At 37.5% G+C, this 14494-nt stretch overlaps 1 protein-coding gene across 1 annotated transcript in view; it reads right to left on the reverse strand.

The window, feature by feature from the left end:
• Positions 1-14494, reverse strand: part of DNAH10 (dynein axonemal heavy chain 10) — a 57426-nt gene that overhangs the window by 30155 nt on the left and 12777 nt on the right. The window contains exons 16-38 of the mRNA XM_037401546.1: positions 13958-14109; positions 13384-13548; positions 12505-12712; positions 11458-11614; positions 9783-10259; positions 9469-9627; positions 9048-9164; positions 8874-8976; positions 8470-8648; positions 7582-7793; positions 7108-7264; positions 6479-6712; positions 6255-6377; positions 5235-5468; positions 4478-4701; positions 3710-3979; positions 3432-3615; positions 3007-3141; positions 2443-2595; positions 1693-1881; positions 1437-1583; positions 354-545; positions 65-183 (exon numbers count right to left, since the gene is read on the reverse strand). Coding sequence (XP_037257443.1) covers positions 65-183; positions 354-545; positions 1437-1583; positions 1693-1881; positions 2443-2595; positions 3007-3141; positions 3432-3615; positions 3710-3979; positions 4478-4701; positions 5235-5468; positions 6255-6377; positions 6479-6712; positions 7108-7264; positions 7582-7793; positions 8470-8648; positions 8874-8976; positions 9048-9164; positions 9469-9627; positions 9783-10259; positions 11458-11614; positions 12505-12712; positions 13384-13548; positions 13958-14109 — 4290 coding nt within the window. The remainder of the gene's footprint in view (positions 1-64; positions 184-353; positions 546-1436; positions 1584-1692; positions 1882-2442; positions 2596-3006; positions 3142-3431; positions 3616-3709; positions 3980-4477; positions 4702-5234; positions 5469-6254; positions 6378-6478; positions 6713-7107; positions 7265-7581; positions 7794-8469; positions 8649-8873; positions 8977-9047; positions 9165-9468; positions 9628-9782; positions 10260-11457; positions 11615-12504; positions 12713-13383; positions 13549-13957; positions 14110-14494) is intronic.

Below are 14494 nucleotides of genomic sequence, written 5' to 3' on the forward strand. Positions count from 1 at the left end.
CTGAATAATGCAGACTATGCCATTTTACAACCTGATTTCCACCCATCAAATTTTATACACTCACTTGTTTTGGGCCTTGCACAAAGCATTAATGACAACTGACTTGCCACCTCCAGTAGGTCCAACTACCATTGTAGTGTGACGAGTTAACATTGTCTCATACATCTGAACTACTTTATCCACCTGAAAAACAAATATTGATTTAATAGACTGCTGTCCATAATTCTTCTATGGACAAGAGCAGCAGCTGCTCTGTACCAGCTAAGCTTTCCTGGAGCCACACCAGAGAGCAGCAACACATATCCAGCCTAACATTTGCAAAAAAAACCTCATGCAATTAGTATTTTTTATACCTGGATTGGTAAAACAACATAACCCCCTTCTTCCAGCACTTGTTCTACAGCATCATTAAAATCAGGGTAGCGGACTCGATGGCAATCCAGGCCAGGAAACAGGTCGGAGATTAAGCCAAGGAAGAGAGGTACATCTTCAAACACAAGTTTAGGAAGATTCATATCTCGCAGAGCTCTCATCAGTACAACTTCCTAGACAACACATAGCAGAATCAATCTTTACCAAATAGCTAACCAATTATCCAACAAGTAGTAACTTCAAATATCTCTAAAAACTAGTGCCCGATTACTGCAGTACAGCTCTGAGGATGTTTTCTTGGCATCAGTTGCTAGTGGAAACAAAGGTTATTTTATAAGGATTAAGCAGACCAATATCCAAGAATAATGCACTGCCGGCTTCTGTCATATTAACCAAATGCCAAATGGCTGGAGCAGCCCACGTCGCAGCTTCCCTGATTTGATGTTAAAAGAACCAACTGTCTTATGAACTACCCAAGTTCTGTAGTCGCCTTGACAGCATCATTTAGACCCAAACTTCCTGCCAACCTGCAATGTGCATCTGTACATAACTTTAGAGGAGGGTTTCCTTCAGCTGTCTCCAAGTTTTTAAGAAGAAATTTGAATCAGAATTCCCCTAGGCAACTGGGTATCACAACCATACATATAGAAATAAAAAACAATCATAAAAGAAAGCCATAAAAAGCGATGCAGTATTGAAAAATTTTCATTTATAAGTTTACTGTACTACTTAAGCTACACAATTAACAACTGCGCAACTGGAGCACTCACTGTTCAAAAAGCACCTTTCGCTATTCATCCAGAGACATTCATCTGGCTATTTGCATCCTGTACTTAACAAAAAGTAAAATACCTCATTTTCTATAGATTTCCCTACTCTGACTTGAGTTCTGATGGTAATTTGCTGGCAGAGGGCATAATGAAACTCAGTAAGAACAAAGTGAACGAATAAGACAAATAACACCAATGCTCCTATTTCCAATGCAAACTACAGCAGATGTGTAAACACATCCTCTTCCTAATGAAAACGATGATGCTCCCAGGGTAACTAAGTAGCAGATCTACCTCACTGAGGTCTGCTGATCCTCTTTTCAGTTCTCCAGCCATCACCAACACTGACTTAAGGGCCCGCAGTCCAAAATCATAATGATGTTGTTTAGAAAGCTGTTCCTTTGCCAGTTTGTATAGCACTGTCATCTTTTTGGCAAGGATCTGTTTGAGATTTAAGTTAGAGAATCACAAATGTGTAAGCCACAACCAAACACTGGCTGTCCATACACAGGTATATACACGGGTATGGGCAGTAATAAAATTTTCTTACCTTTGCCATAAGGAACCCTTCAGAAAAGAGCATGATTTCACAGATTTGTTGAAGATCTGGTACAACAACAGCCACAGGCCTGAACAAAGCTTTTACAGACTCTGGGAGCTCAGTTCGGCCAGCATAACCAGGATTCATCGTAATAAAAATGCCCATACGGCTATCAAGGGTAATTTCCTGCCCTTCAAACTAAAGGCATAAGAAAACATTAGAACAATGCATATTTGGAATTGAATTAAATAGTACTATTTGCTCAAACAGAAAAGCAGCAATACTGGGGCACCTACTTAAGACAACATGTTAAAATATTTAGCTTTAGGTAGTCATCCAGTTACATTCATCCCACTGTTTGTATCTTGGGTATAAATATCAAAACATTTCACACTACTCAATCAAATTTTCTGTCTGAGGGCTTTGAATTCCAATAAATATCAGTAAATAAAGCCTCACAATCCACACCATTACTTCTCTCCGTAATTACTAGCATACTATTATCCCATTTGCTTACTGTTATCCTATTTAGCTGACTTTTATCCCACTTCACAAAGGAAGAACCTAGCAAAGGATTAGGAAATCAGCAAGGATTTAACATCTCTGAAAATGAGAGTACATACTCTGGAGTTTGAAATGTTCAGCGCAAATGAATTACAGAAGGAGCAGCCCTTTGACCGAATGATGGGGTCTAACCCTGAATCTCGGCCTCAAAAACAAGATCAGCCTTCACAATTACTCTTCATTTTTAATGTTTACCTGAAATGTTTTCAACTGATTCATTAAAGCATTTTGAATAGTGTGAATCTGAGAAGAAATGACTGAAAGCACAGAAGCATCAATACGATTGAATTCATCAAAGCATCCCCATGCTCCACACTGGGCAAGACCGGAGAAAATTTTACCAACTGCCTATCAGGAACAAGAAGAAAAACTTCTCAGCAATGAATGTATTAAACACTCAGCATCAACAAACTTTGGAGTATGTTAAAACTCTTAATGACTGGGTAAAACCTCTAGATATTTACATATGCAGAAGCTAGCAATCTGTCATAAGGTCTTGCAGTAATTACTTGCCAAGTGCAGATTGCCTATGATGAGCTTAAACACATACCACCTAGTCATTGCTCCCCTCCTTGAAAGCACCTGAAATTCCTTCAGGAATTTATTCAAAATAGGTATTTTTTTACTATATTTCATATCAATCAGCATGGTATCTTTAAGGGAGATACTTATGCAGAAGTTCAGAATATGACTTTATCATGGGGACCAAAAAGGAGCAGTAACTGGCACTTTATCAGAGAACACAGATCTTTAACTTACTTTGAAATCCATGCCTTCTCCGCAGTTTGTCACCACACAAAGCAAGCCCAGTGCTTTGGCCAGATCCTTGATTGTTTCTGTTTTCCCTGTACCTGCTGGCCCTGCTGGCGCTCCTCCCAAAAACATTGATAAAGCCTTTGGGGACCAACCAAAAAGGAAAGCAAAGCTTGGATTAAACTTATATAAGGTTGGTAGCAAAATCACAAATTAAACCCTTGGGTACAAAAAGCCTCAAATTCTATCTGTGAATGCATTCTATATTATCTCTGAGGCAATCACGTTATGATACCACAACTGATTTTGAACACATTAGTGTTCACATTGGCATCTAGGAGATAACAGGAAGTGGCAATAAAACAATTATGTGATTGCCTAGAAGTGTATTTTAAAAGACCTTGTTAGTAAAAATCTCCTCGAATATATACCTGTGTGAGTGTAAGATAAATACGATCAGTAAGCGGGGTAATCACAAGACGTCCGTTCAAACCCATATACTCATAACCATAGGAAAATGTTCCCGTGCACTGCCGCACATTCAGTTCATCTGGCTCTCGGTCCCAGTAAAAACGCAGCTGGCTTTCCCATTCAAACTCCTGAGCCTGCAGAATGCTGCACAAGAGAGATTTGCTCACATGAAGTAAAAGGATGGAAATACAATTTATGCATTTGGTATTTTCTCAGTAGGTTGGGGGGCAGTGTTTACCTGTCTCTTACGAATGTATCAACAATGTCTCTGGCATGAACATCAATAATGAGAACAGTGTTGTATTTTTTCCTGTCATTTTTGCTCAAAGGCATTCTAATGCGGGTAACCAGGTCATCAATTTGCTTATGCATTTTTTTAGCATAAAGTTTCATTGCCTGTTTTTCTCCCTTCTTCAATTCCCGAAAGACATCCTCTACCTCCCAAGTCCACCACACCTGAGTAGCAGCCAGCACCATCATGCCTTGGTAGAGTAACATCCAATCAACTCTACAGAAAATACATATAGTGAGGAAGTCTGAGTTACTGTTTATTCCAAGTAACTGATCAGGATAGGAAAAAAAGAAAAAAAGGGAAGGAAAAAAAAAAAGAAGTTGTTCCTCCTGTTTCTGCAACAACTACAACATGAACCAAACAATTCTATCAAGGTGTGCTGTAGCATTTCAAAAGCTTAGGAAATACTCTGATAGAAAAGTTGCCGATTCCATGTGTAAAGATTGCCAAGTGCAATTCATAGCAAGAAAAACATACTGTGCACACAGCACTAAAAATAAACCGCCAAGACTTAGGAAATTAGATACGATATATAACACAAGTTTTTTCTGGTCAGTTAAAATACTGCACATGCATGTATTCATATCCCTCCACATACAGAAACACAGGCTAAATTGTGTACAAATTAAAAAATTGTCTTTGCTTTTCTATATCACAACAGGCTCATAATAATACATAAAGCATTTATGCTATCCTTGACACTGATTGTTTCACCTGCTTCTGTCTTCACAGTATCGAAAAATAGCTTCCTTAGTCAGGAGTCTGTTCGTTCGTCTCATTTCTGCTAGCACTGCTGTCATCCAGTTCTCCACTCTGCCTTTTGCAGCTACAGCCTGCCGAAAATCCATCACCTCTCCCTCTGCTGAAATCATGGCTGTTGCAATTGTCTCATCACTATCAGTATCCTGAAACCTCAGGGAGGCTATATTATCATACATCTGAAATGCACCAACAAAGAAATTCACTGCCATTTTAGAAACAAAGCTTCAAAGATGTAAGTGCTTAATTACATTAGCCCCCATTTAATCTTGAAAGAAAATTTCCATGGATTATAGAGAAATGGATCTGACTTGTAAGTAATCAAATACAAATTCTGATATATAGCTCAGCAGCCCAATTGCAAAGTAAACAAGCAGATGATCTGACCCAAATGACACTGATTTTTTTTCTAGAAAATAAAGATCTATCAGGAGCTACAGGAAGGTTTTTTAATGGTTAGCCATTCTGGTGTATCTTGAATGTTCCTCTGCCAGCTTCCCTCTACCATAACTGCTACTGGCAGGTATGAGAACCAGGAGAGGCTATTGATCAGATTTGATTTGGTTATTCAGAAGCTTCTTCAAGATGCTGCCAGGATGCTCTCTGTATGCAGTAAATATTAGCCCATCCTTAACAACATGTACAGTGTAGTCTGTTAAACTTTTTAAAGCACCTAAAAGTACAAGGTACTGTGGAAAGCCAGACATTGTACCTTTATCATGTGTTCCTGGACACAAAGCGGGTTACTACTCCCAAGGATACTAAGCAACTCCTCATCAGATATAAAGAAAAATCTTGGGAAAGCATTTCGCTTGGAATCCAAATAATCATTCAAGCTTTTCTGACATATCTCCAGAACATCATTTATATGATGGAGGTCTGATAGACGATTTGGAGCTTCACAGGATTTTTTTATCGCTGGTTCTTTTACAGTTTCATCCATTATCTACATAGAAGGAAAAGAAAGTTTAGAAAATACTAAACAACAATGGATTATATCAAATTATATTTAACTACTGACAAAGCATAGAAGCAGCACAAGCAGTATAGATTCTTAAGAGAATTGAATTAAGGGTTTTAAATATGACTTCCTGTTACTGAACTGCTGCATGAAAACAGATAGTATGCTTTCAAAGCTGGGAGCATGGAGATACTACTGTAAAAGCAAATGAAAGCAAGACAAACCTGTATCCTAAGTCATGCAAGCCTAAGCATATACCTGAATTTGCTCCTGCATACAGCGGTCCTCAAGGTAAAGGACAAACAGAGCATTTCAGAATCACAGTACTATCTCAGTTTTGCAGACGGGAAAAAGAGAAATAAACCATATTCATAGTGGGAGTATGTGTTCAGTATGAGAACAGATTATACCAGAAAAGTCTTTTTAGCATGTATATAGGTCCTTAATCTATAGAAACACATCTAAGCTTCTTATTATCATCGTAAAGGTAAAAAGATGTACCCAATGAAAGGAAAAGGGGATTCTGCCTGCCCCATACTGCCAACCAAGGATCACACCTCTGTCCACTTTAGCTTAATCAGGGGAAGTCTTCTGTTTATGACAGCTGTGAAACAAAACATGAGTTCCTGGATTCCCCAATCTCATATTCAATTCATTGTAACATACCATTCTCAGTGTTACAAATGGCACAGAAGACTACAGTGAACTATGGAACTGGAAGTAAAATGCACTAAATAATTATGCTGATCACAAGTCAAGTCAGTAACTTGCCTTTTTAAACATCCTGTCTACGCTGTCAAATATTTTGGCTTCCTCTGGAAGTTGTGATCTGATATCTCCACCAATAAAGATGCTCTCCAGGTACATCCATTTTCTCTGAACCACCATCCAGATCTAAGAGTCAAATGTTATCATTAAAGAAAAAAATACAAACAATAGAAAACTGATTATAAATAATAAACAATAATTATTTAGTCCAGCACTTTCCTTCCTACCTCAATTACTTCACCAATAAATGACAGAGTTTTTTCCCAGTGGTGAACTGTTGAAAGGAAAGGGCCCACAAATCGACTGCCTAAAACACTCTGAAGATTGACATTGTTGTCATCAAGAATCTCTAGAATTTCATCCACAGATCCCAGAATAAAGCCTCGCTTCTCAGTGCCTTTGAAGTACATTTGCACAGTGAACTTCAGGTGTTCCCATGTTTCTGCTATTTCCTTCACACCCTGCATGTGAGCATAAAAAGACACAGGTTTCAGTCTTCCAGAACCAGAAAACTATAATCTTAGCATAAAAATGAAACTCTGGTTTATAAAGAAGGGTCTGTTTCAAAACATGATGGCAACAGAATAGATCCTTCTTTGGATCCTTTTTCATAGGCCAAACTTGCTTATTTTAATAACAGAAATCCAATATACTGCTGGCAATGCCACAATAGCTAGGATTCTGTGCCATGCGGTAGCTTATTAACAGAACTATTGATCTTAGTTGCCATTAGTCACATCATGGCAGCTCCCTAAAGATGGCCAAACTTCCCATCATGCCAATATAAAATTATCAAATAAAACACGGACTGTTGTCATCTATGTCTTTTTAGTTTTATTATGATTTTTTACCTTACCTTCTCAATGCTAAGTTCCTTAACAGCAGTTCTGACTATTTCACTGATAACATCTGAGTGCCTTTGAAGTTCCATATTGAACATATTCTCCAAAGTGAATGTTTCTTTTGTCATTTCAAAACGTGTTCCTGTTCTTTCCATAAGGTCTTGCCAATGCCTGTTTTAAATTGACACATCAACAGTTGTACCAACCACCATGATACAGCAAAAGTGAAACCAACTGTAGTTTAATATATAATAATGAAACTGTGTTTAGCACTCTACTGTTTTAAACAGGAGCTAGTATTTTGAATACATAAAGTATCCTAGTCATTGTAGTCACCTTGCATGCTATTACACAAGTTAATTAAGCAGAAAGTGAAGTTTCAAGCAGCAGGACATGGCATGACCCCAGTAACTGAAATTAAAACTTCTCACAAAACAAATAAAATCTTCCTATATATATAAAATTCATTTAAATAAATCAAAGCAAACCTTTCTCTCAAAGCTTCATTTTTCAAATCAAGCAACAAAGGAATGGAGTCTCGAAATGCCTTCATTTTTGTTTCCAAGTGAAAGGCTACTGGCATACTGTGTACTTGTTTGGGCAGCTTTCGAAATGCTTTAAGAAATCCTTCGATTCCTTCCTGAAGAAACTGGACATTGAGGTTTATCCAGAGGGTCTGAGACCACTCCTTTTTAGCTGCCTGGGAACAAGGTCATCAGGAGGAAAAAAGTCATATTTCCTTTTAGTTCTGAGCCCAAAAAAAAATCTTTCCACTACAGCAGAATCTAGAAACCACAGTGAGAGTGCAGATGTAATTGTATTAACATGTTACAAACAGAGAAGAGACATGTTCATGTCCAAGCCAGATTCATAGCCAAACACAGCCAGTTGTATAAGAAATAATCAAAAGGAAATATGGAGAACAGGAAAAGCATCCTTAAAAGCATATTTTACATGGCATTTTAATTCTGGAAAAATAAAACTTACTAAAAAATATTTAAGATCAATAAAAGCCTGAGATACCCATTGTTACCTGTACACATAAGACATCCAAAAGTAGTCCCACTGAAATCATCAGGAGACTCGTGCAGTAAAATGTCACCCAATAATTATTAGGGATGGAGGGAGGTCTGTTCCTGTCTGATAAAGAGTATCTGTTCGGTCAACTACGGGGACATTGTTAGTCCTGTACTAACACCATTAAAATCATTTCATGGCGACAGTCAATTACAAGTGACATCTTACTTCATGCAAAGGCTTAGAACAGAGCTGACAATAACCAGAGGACAGTGCAACCTCTTCTTCTCTTCCTCACCTTTTCTGTATGTATGTGCATGAATATTTGTGCACCTGTGTATACATTGTTCAATACTTACACTTAATAATTCATAAATGTCATAGATCTGCTTTAGGCCTTTCACATCATCCTGTGCTTTCATTAAATCAGGGTACACTGTAACTGGCAGGTCAAAAAGTTTCTCAACACTGCGCAGTTCCTGATGAATTTTTTCCAGATTTTCCACTTCTTTTTCAAAAATGGCCAAGAGTTCCAAGCCTGGGAGAGGAATTTTTCTAGATAAACCATCCCAGTGATCATGGGAAATAAATAAGACAGCATTCGCATACAGACTGTAGAAGTTACAGTACTAAAAGTTTCACATTCCTGGTTTGTATGTTAATAAGGAAAGCACAATTTTCTTGTTTTACATAAAATCTGAAGAATTGTCCAAAGACTAGTATTTTTTTGAAGACACCACTTTACACACATTAATCCACTTACCTTTATCAAGATTTTCCCCAACAGCACCAGGTCCTTCAGTCATGAATTTATGGGCAAAAGCTTCTACCTCTTTGCTGTAGTCCTCAATTTGTTGCTGTGTGACCTAAAGAGAACAGTGTTTAAACTGTTTTCCTTCCATTTCTAATTTTTTTCAATATTAATTACAAATATTACCTTTCTGAATGTTCTTTTTATGTCACCAAGGTTGTGATCAACTTCTGATGCTTCGAAGAAGAGAGTCTCCCACTTTTCCCTAATCTTATCAGCCATCTCTTGTTCTTCTTTAGCTACCTACAACAAAACAAGCAACAACTCTCACAAAAAATAATTACAAGGAATACTATAAATTCACAAAACACAAAACCAGCATTGAATTGATCTGAATCAGAGTTAAACATATGCAATATGTCCTTTTTAAAGTGGAGATACTGTTTTGAGAAGGAGGTTTGGACTAGACAATCTCCAGACATCCCTTCTAATCTCAACAATACTGTGATTCTGTAAAATGCTTAAAAGGAAAACATTTATTCATTCACATGTGGGGCATATGGGCATCTAGCTCAAATTTGAAATGTTTTATGAGACATACACCTACTGGAATATTGTACATTGCAAGAGTTCGGTATCTCTCCCAGATGTCCAAGTATTTCAGTTCCACCTCGAAGGACATTCCTTTGATCTCCGCAATTGTGCCAAGGACAATTTTGAGATCTTCCAGGGAGTCAGGAGGCCTCTTAAGATTCTGTGATAATCTCTATAAGAAGTAAAAATAATTTCCAGAAGCAACACTGACAAAGCAATTAGGCAGAATTATAATGACGAGTCAAACACAAAACACCAGCAAATAATACGCAGATTTGTTTTCAGTCTATGTGATAAAGATAACAAAAACAAACTGAAAACACCTACCTGAATCTCCTCCTGAAGACCAAAGAGCTCCTGTCTTGCAGACTCATTAAGCAACTTTCCAAGTGAAATCACCCAGCCCCTAGCATTCTCCTGCACTGTGTAGGCTAACGGAGTGAGCTGAAGCCTGATACATTGCTCATCTTTAATCAAGGGCTGTTCATTCACTTCTTGAGCTACCTTCATATAAAACTGCAACTCTTCATCAAAGGTGACACAGGTAGGCTTTTCTGCAGCTAACTTCTCCAAAGCTATGCCTTTGTCTAATTTCCACAGCAGGTCGTACCTCTTCCATTGGTTCAAATACTTGCTCAGAGAAGCCAGGAGTCTGTGGACATTCTGAGTGATGAGAACAGCCTGTTCAATTATCAGAGGGTTCTGGGAGACATCACTGTAAAAGCTGAAAGTGATAACTTCATCTTCCTTGACACGCTGAGGAGGGCATTCAATACATGTACCATGCATCCATCGTACAAAATGCTAGAGTTTTCAAGACAAGGGTTAAAAACAGTTACTTTGCAAAGAGTCATTTTAGTCAAATCATTCATAGAATCATAGAATCATTTAGGTTGGAAAAGACCTTTGAGAACATCAAGTCTAACTGTAAACCTAACACTGCCAAATCTACCACTAAACCACTTCCTTAAGTGCCACATCTATATGTCTTTTAAATACCTCCAGGGATGGTGATTTCAATCACTTCCCTGGGCAGCCTGTTCCAGTGCTTGACAACTCTGTCAGTGAAGAAATTCACCATTATTTAGGAGACTATGTAGAAAGTGGTGTGAATGATTTCTAAAACCAATTGGTTTTCAACAGCAAAAAAAGTGATTACCTTTTCCCATAAACTTGAGAGAAGAGTTAGTTTCATCCTAACAAAACCTTTCCATGTGTTACTCAATCTGCTTTTAAAATCTCAGCTGAGCAACAATATAGCATGACACAGACAAACAGGTATTAGATCAAACAGGCTGGATGAAGCAGTGGAGCAGAACAACAACAAATCTGAACACAGGAAGCACACAAACTAAATCAACTCATTTCCAGTGATGCCTGGAATCATTTCTCCATCAGGACAGGACAGGAACACTGCCACAATGTTTGGGTTCTTTTCTGGAAAGCAGTTCAACATGAACTTATTCATGCAGGCAAATATTGCTACACCTTTGCCAGCAAGCTAGATATTTCATCTGCTGTAAACCCACTGTCCTAGATGTTTCTTAGATGCCCTTCTCCCAACATTTTCTCAACTGGCTTTTTCCCGGTTTTGAGAAGAGCCATAATATAGAGAAGGCTACTCCCAATCCTTACTCCACCAGCTTATTCATACATCAGAAAGCAACATCTACAAAGCAATCTGAAAAGTTTTTCCTTCTGATGTATGCTGATTTATAGAACCAATTCATGTCCTTACACTGCTAAACTGCTGAAAAGTAACAAATAGTTTTGCCACAGTAAAAACTGCATGAAGCTTTACAGTATATTTTTTTCCTTTGTCATCAGTTTTTAAAATTAGGACAGTCTGTAAAATTAGAAAAACGTACTGGGTATTTGGATTTCAAGATAAAGCAATATGAATCTTCCCTTTGACAGTTATGCTTGCTTAAACATAAAGCAAGATTAATTCATTATAATCACAAGCAAACTCTGGCAACAAGTAAATCTTATCAAAAGTCACCTCAGTGACCTCCACACAGTCTCGGATACATTGAACAGTCATTTCATCAATCTCATTGGCATTAGGTTGCAAGATTATCTCATGAAAAGATAAAATAGCTTCTGTTTGGAACAGTGGCACTTTTGCAAGAACAGCCGCATTAAAAGCCTGCAAATTCCTGGCAAGAGAAAAAAAAGTATGTCAAAGATTGTAAAAATCAGGTGCTTCCCCCCCATCGAAATGCTTAACAGAGACTGTAATCACCAAGTATTGCTTAGATATGTAAGCAGATCTGCCTGAAGTCAGTTACCATGGATTTCAGCTGGAAACACTGATGTGTATTGGAGCAAAACTGTCCCACTAATACTGATTTAACGCAAAAGTTTGACTAGTTAAAAGCAGCTATTGGAAGGAATAAATGGGGAAGGAATACCCTGGTGCAAAAGGACCCTGAGGCTACCGTCAACTCCATTGCAAGAGTCCAGCCAAGAAAGCACAATGAAGTCAGCTGAGCACGGACCAGATTACAAAAACATGGATCACAGGAAGAAGAGATGGCTGAGCTTTTATAAACCTGTAATGCACCATTGTAATATTGTCTTGCTTATAATATAAGCCTTTATAATATCTTGCTACAGGAATCTCCTTGGCCTCAGCAGCTGCAGAACAGGTAAAGTAAAAACCAACAAAAATTTGTTCTTGAACTGATGACTCCTGCATTACAAGGATGCATCTGGCACCCAGACACCAACTCAAAATTGTATTCTTTAGAAAACAAAACCATGATTTTAAAAATAAACCAAGGATATGCAACTATACATTGCAGAAAACCTATCTTATTTCTCTCTTCTCATGACAATATCCATTTTCTCAGAATTTGGGTTTCTCCTGTACCTTGTTATCACTTCTCCATTCTTCACAGGAACAAAACATTACAAATACAAATCTGTCTCAAACTGCAAATTATCAAAGTGTTCAAACAGAGTACCAGTACACATACTGATCAACAGACCCAGAAAAACCTGAAGATGAAAGACTGAAAATCCATTAAGCAAACAATTGACTTACTTCACAATTAACTGTGTCAACACCTGATAAATCCTTTGTTCCCAATATGCATAATAGGAAGTTAATTTTGGAGATTTGCCACTGTTCGTACTGGCAACTCGTCCTTCCACTTTTATTAGCAGTTGTGGAATTGCAGAATACTTTCTAACCATGTGTGCCACATCTTTTGCTCTTTCACACTTAACATACTCAAAAAAATTTTTTGCTTCTGCAAAAGATACAAAAAATTATTAACTGAAAAAGACCTAGCAGACTTCCATACCGGAACAATTAGCTGGGCTATATTTGTGAACATTAACTTGATCTTGACAAAAAATATCTCCACTGATTAACACTTAATTTATTAATATTTCAGCCCTCTGATTTTGTATGGATTTAATTATTTAATAGCAACCATTAGATGTGAAAGTAACCTTTTTAAGACTTACAAAGCACTGAAAGAATCCACCACCCAACCACTCAAGTGCCAAGGAGACCTGGGAGAATCACCTCACCACAATTTCCATCTAAGAAAACCCGTTCAGATAGCGCAGAAGGGAGCTGACACTCCATACAAATTGCAGCTCTAAGGCTACACTACTGCATACAAGAAAGATAAGGAAATCAAAGGAAAGCTAGGGGGAAAGTGATCAAAAGCAAGGTAGACACAAGTCAAATATCTACTTGCATGCTCATCTTTATGTTTCTCTCATTGACACTAACTGTCAGCTTTAGGGTACTGAAGCTCTGATTGTGCTTCCTCTCTTACACCTTTAAATACTGCTGTAACTAGTTTTGGTAACAATTAAAAGGGTTGATCATAGCAACTAAAAATGCAAAGTAGCAGGCAGAACAAAATACAGCATCACAGAGCTTGGAAATGAAAATATGAAGGCTTACCAGGAACTTCATCACCATTTTTTGAAAGTGGAAACTTAAAGAGATTTGTTGATTCTATGAACAGAAGTATGTTGCTTATGTCTTCAGAAATATTATGAATCCGATGGACAAGTGTTTCAAACTTCCTGATGGATTGTGTGCATCGGACAATAAAGTCACCAATACCTTGAAATAAATCACAACCATTTGGGTATTTTTCTTTTAACAAATATTTCACCAATGCATCAAAATTGCCTCATCCAGATGTGTTTTATCTCTGAGAATGAACTGACATTCTGCAGAAAGATGGATTAAATGATTTCTCACCTAACCCTTCATCTAGCTCCTTACAGCTCTTATCTAAGCATCTCTATTCATTTCCACTCAGTGTTAAAAATACAATACAAACTAAAGAAATACCTTCCTGAATCAGACTTTGTCTAACCTACTATTCTGACCCTGACCCATGGCAATAGGATGTATCATTTAGGGATACATTGCTGTCATATGACATAAAAAACAGATTGCAGAATTAAAGAGATTTTTTTAACTGAGAATCAGTATGCGAGGCATTTTAAAATACTATCTCTATTACTTAAGGAGTTCCAGTTGAGTCTTCTGTGCCCTGATCTGAATACACTCCAGAGTTCTTGAATATGGTCATCAAGAAGTTTGGCTTCTGCTTCATTCAGTGTTTCCATTAATTTGTGATAGCCATCCAGCATGTTTTTCAATCTATTTTTATACCTAAGGAGTGTAAGAAACACAACAACAAAACATAAAAATAATGATTTTTTGGAAATACAGCGCTGAACTCAGATCAAAGAGAAGATCGCTTCCATCATTCCATTCAGACTTCCATATAAAGCACAATTTGCAAAGATAACCACTGAATATATATTGATTATAAATGCAATTAATTTCCTATTGAAAACAAAAGAAAAATTTCATATAGGTCAAATAGTAGCTAGAAAAACCTCTCCTGCCCCAACTCGGTTTTTAAGACAGCCTCAGTTTGAAGCGCATAAGTGAACTCAACATGTGAACTTTAAAATCCAGTTAGGGCTCCTACTGCCATACCCATGTGCTAAAAGCCTGTGATAATGTGGGCAAAAGTGACTTATCCAAGGCT

This window comes from Falco rusticolus, chromosome 1 (genome assembly GCF_015220075.1).
Source record: "Falco rusticolus isolate bFalRus1 chromosome 1, bFalRus1.pri, whole genome shotgun sequence".
Classification (NCBI taxonomy): domain Eukaryota; kingdom Metazoa; phylum Chordata; class Aves; order Falconiformes; family Falconidae; genus Falco; species Falco rusticolus.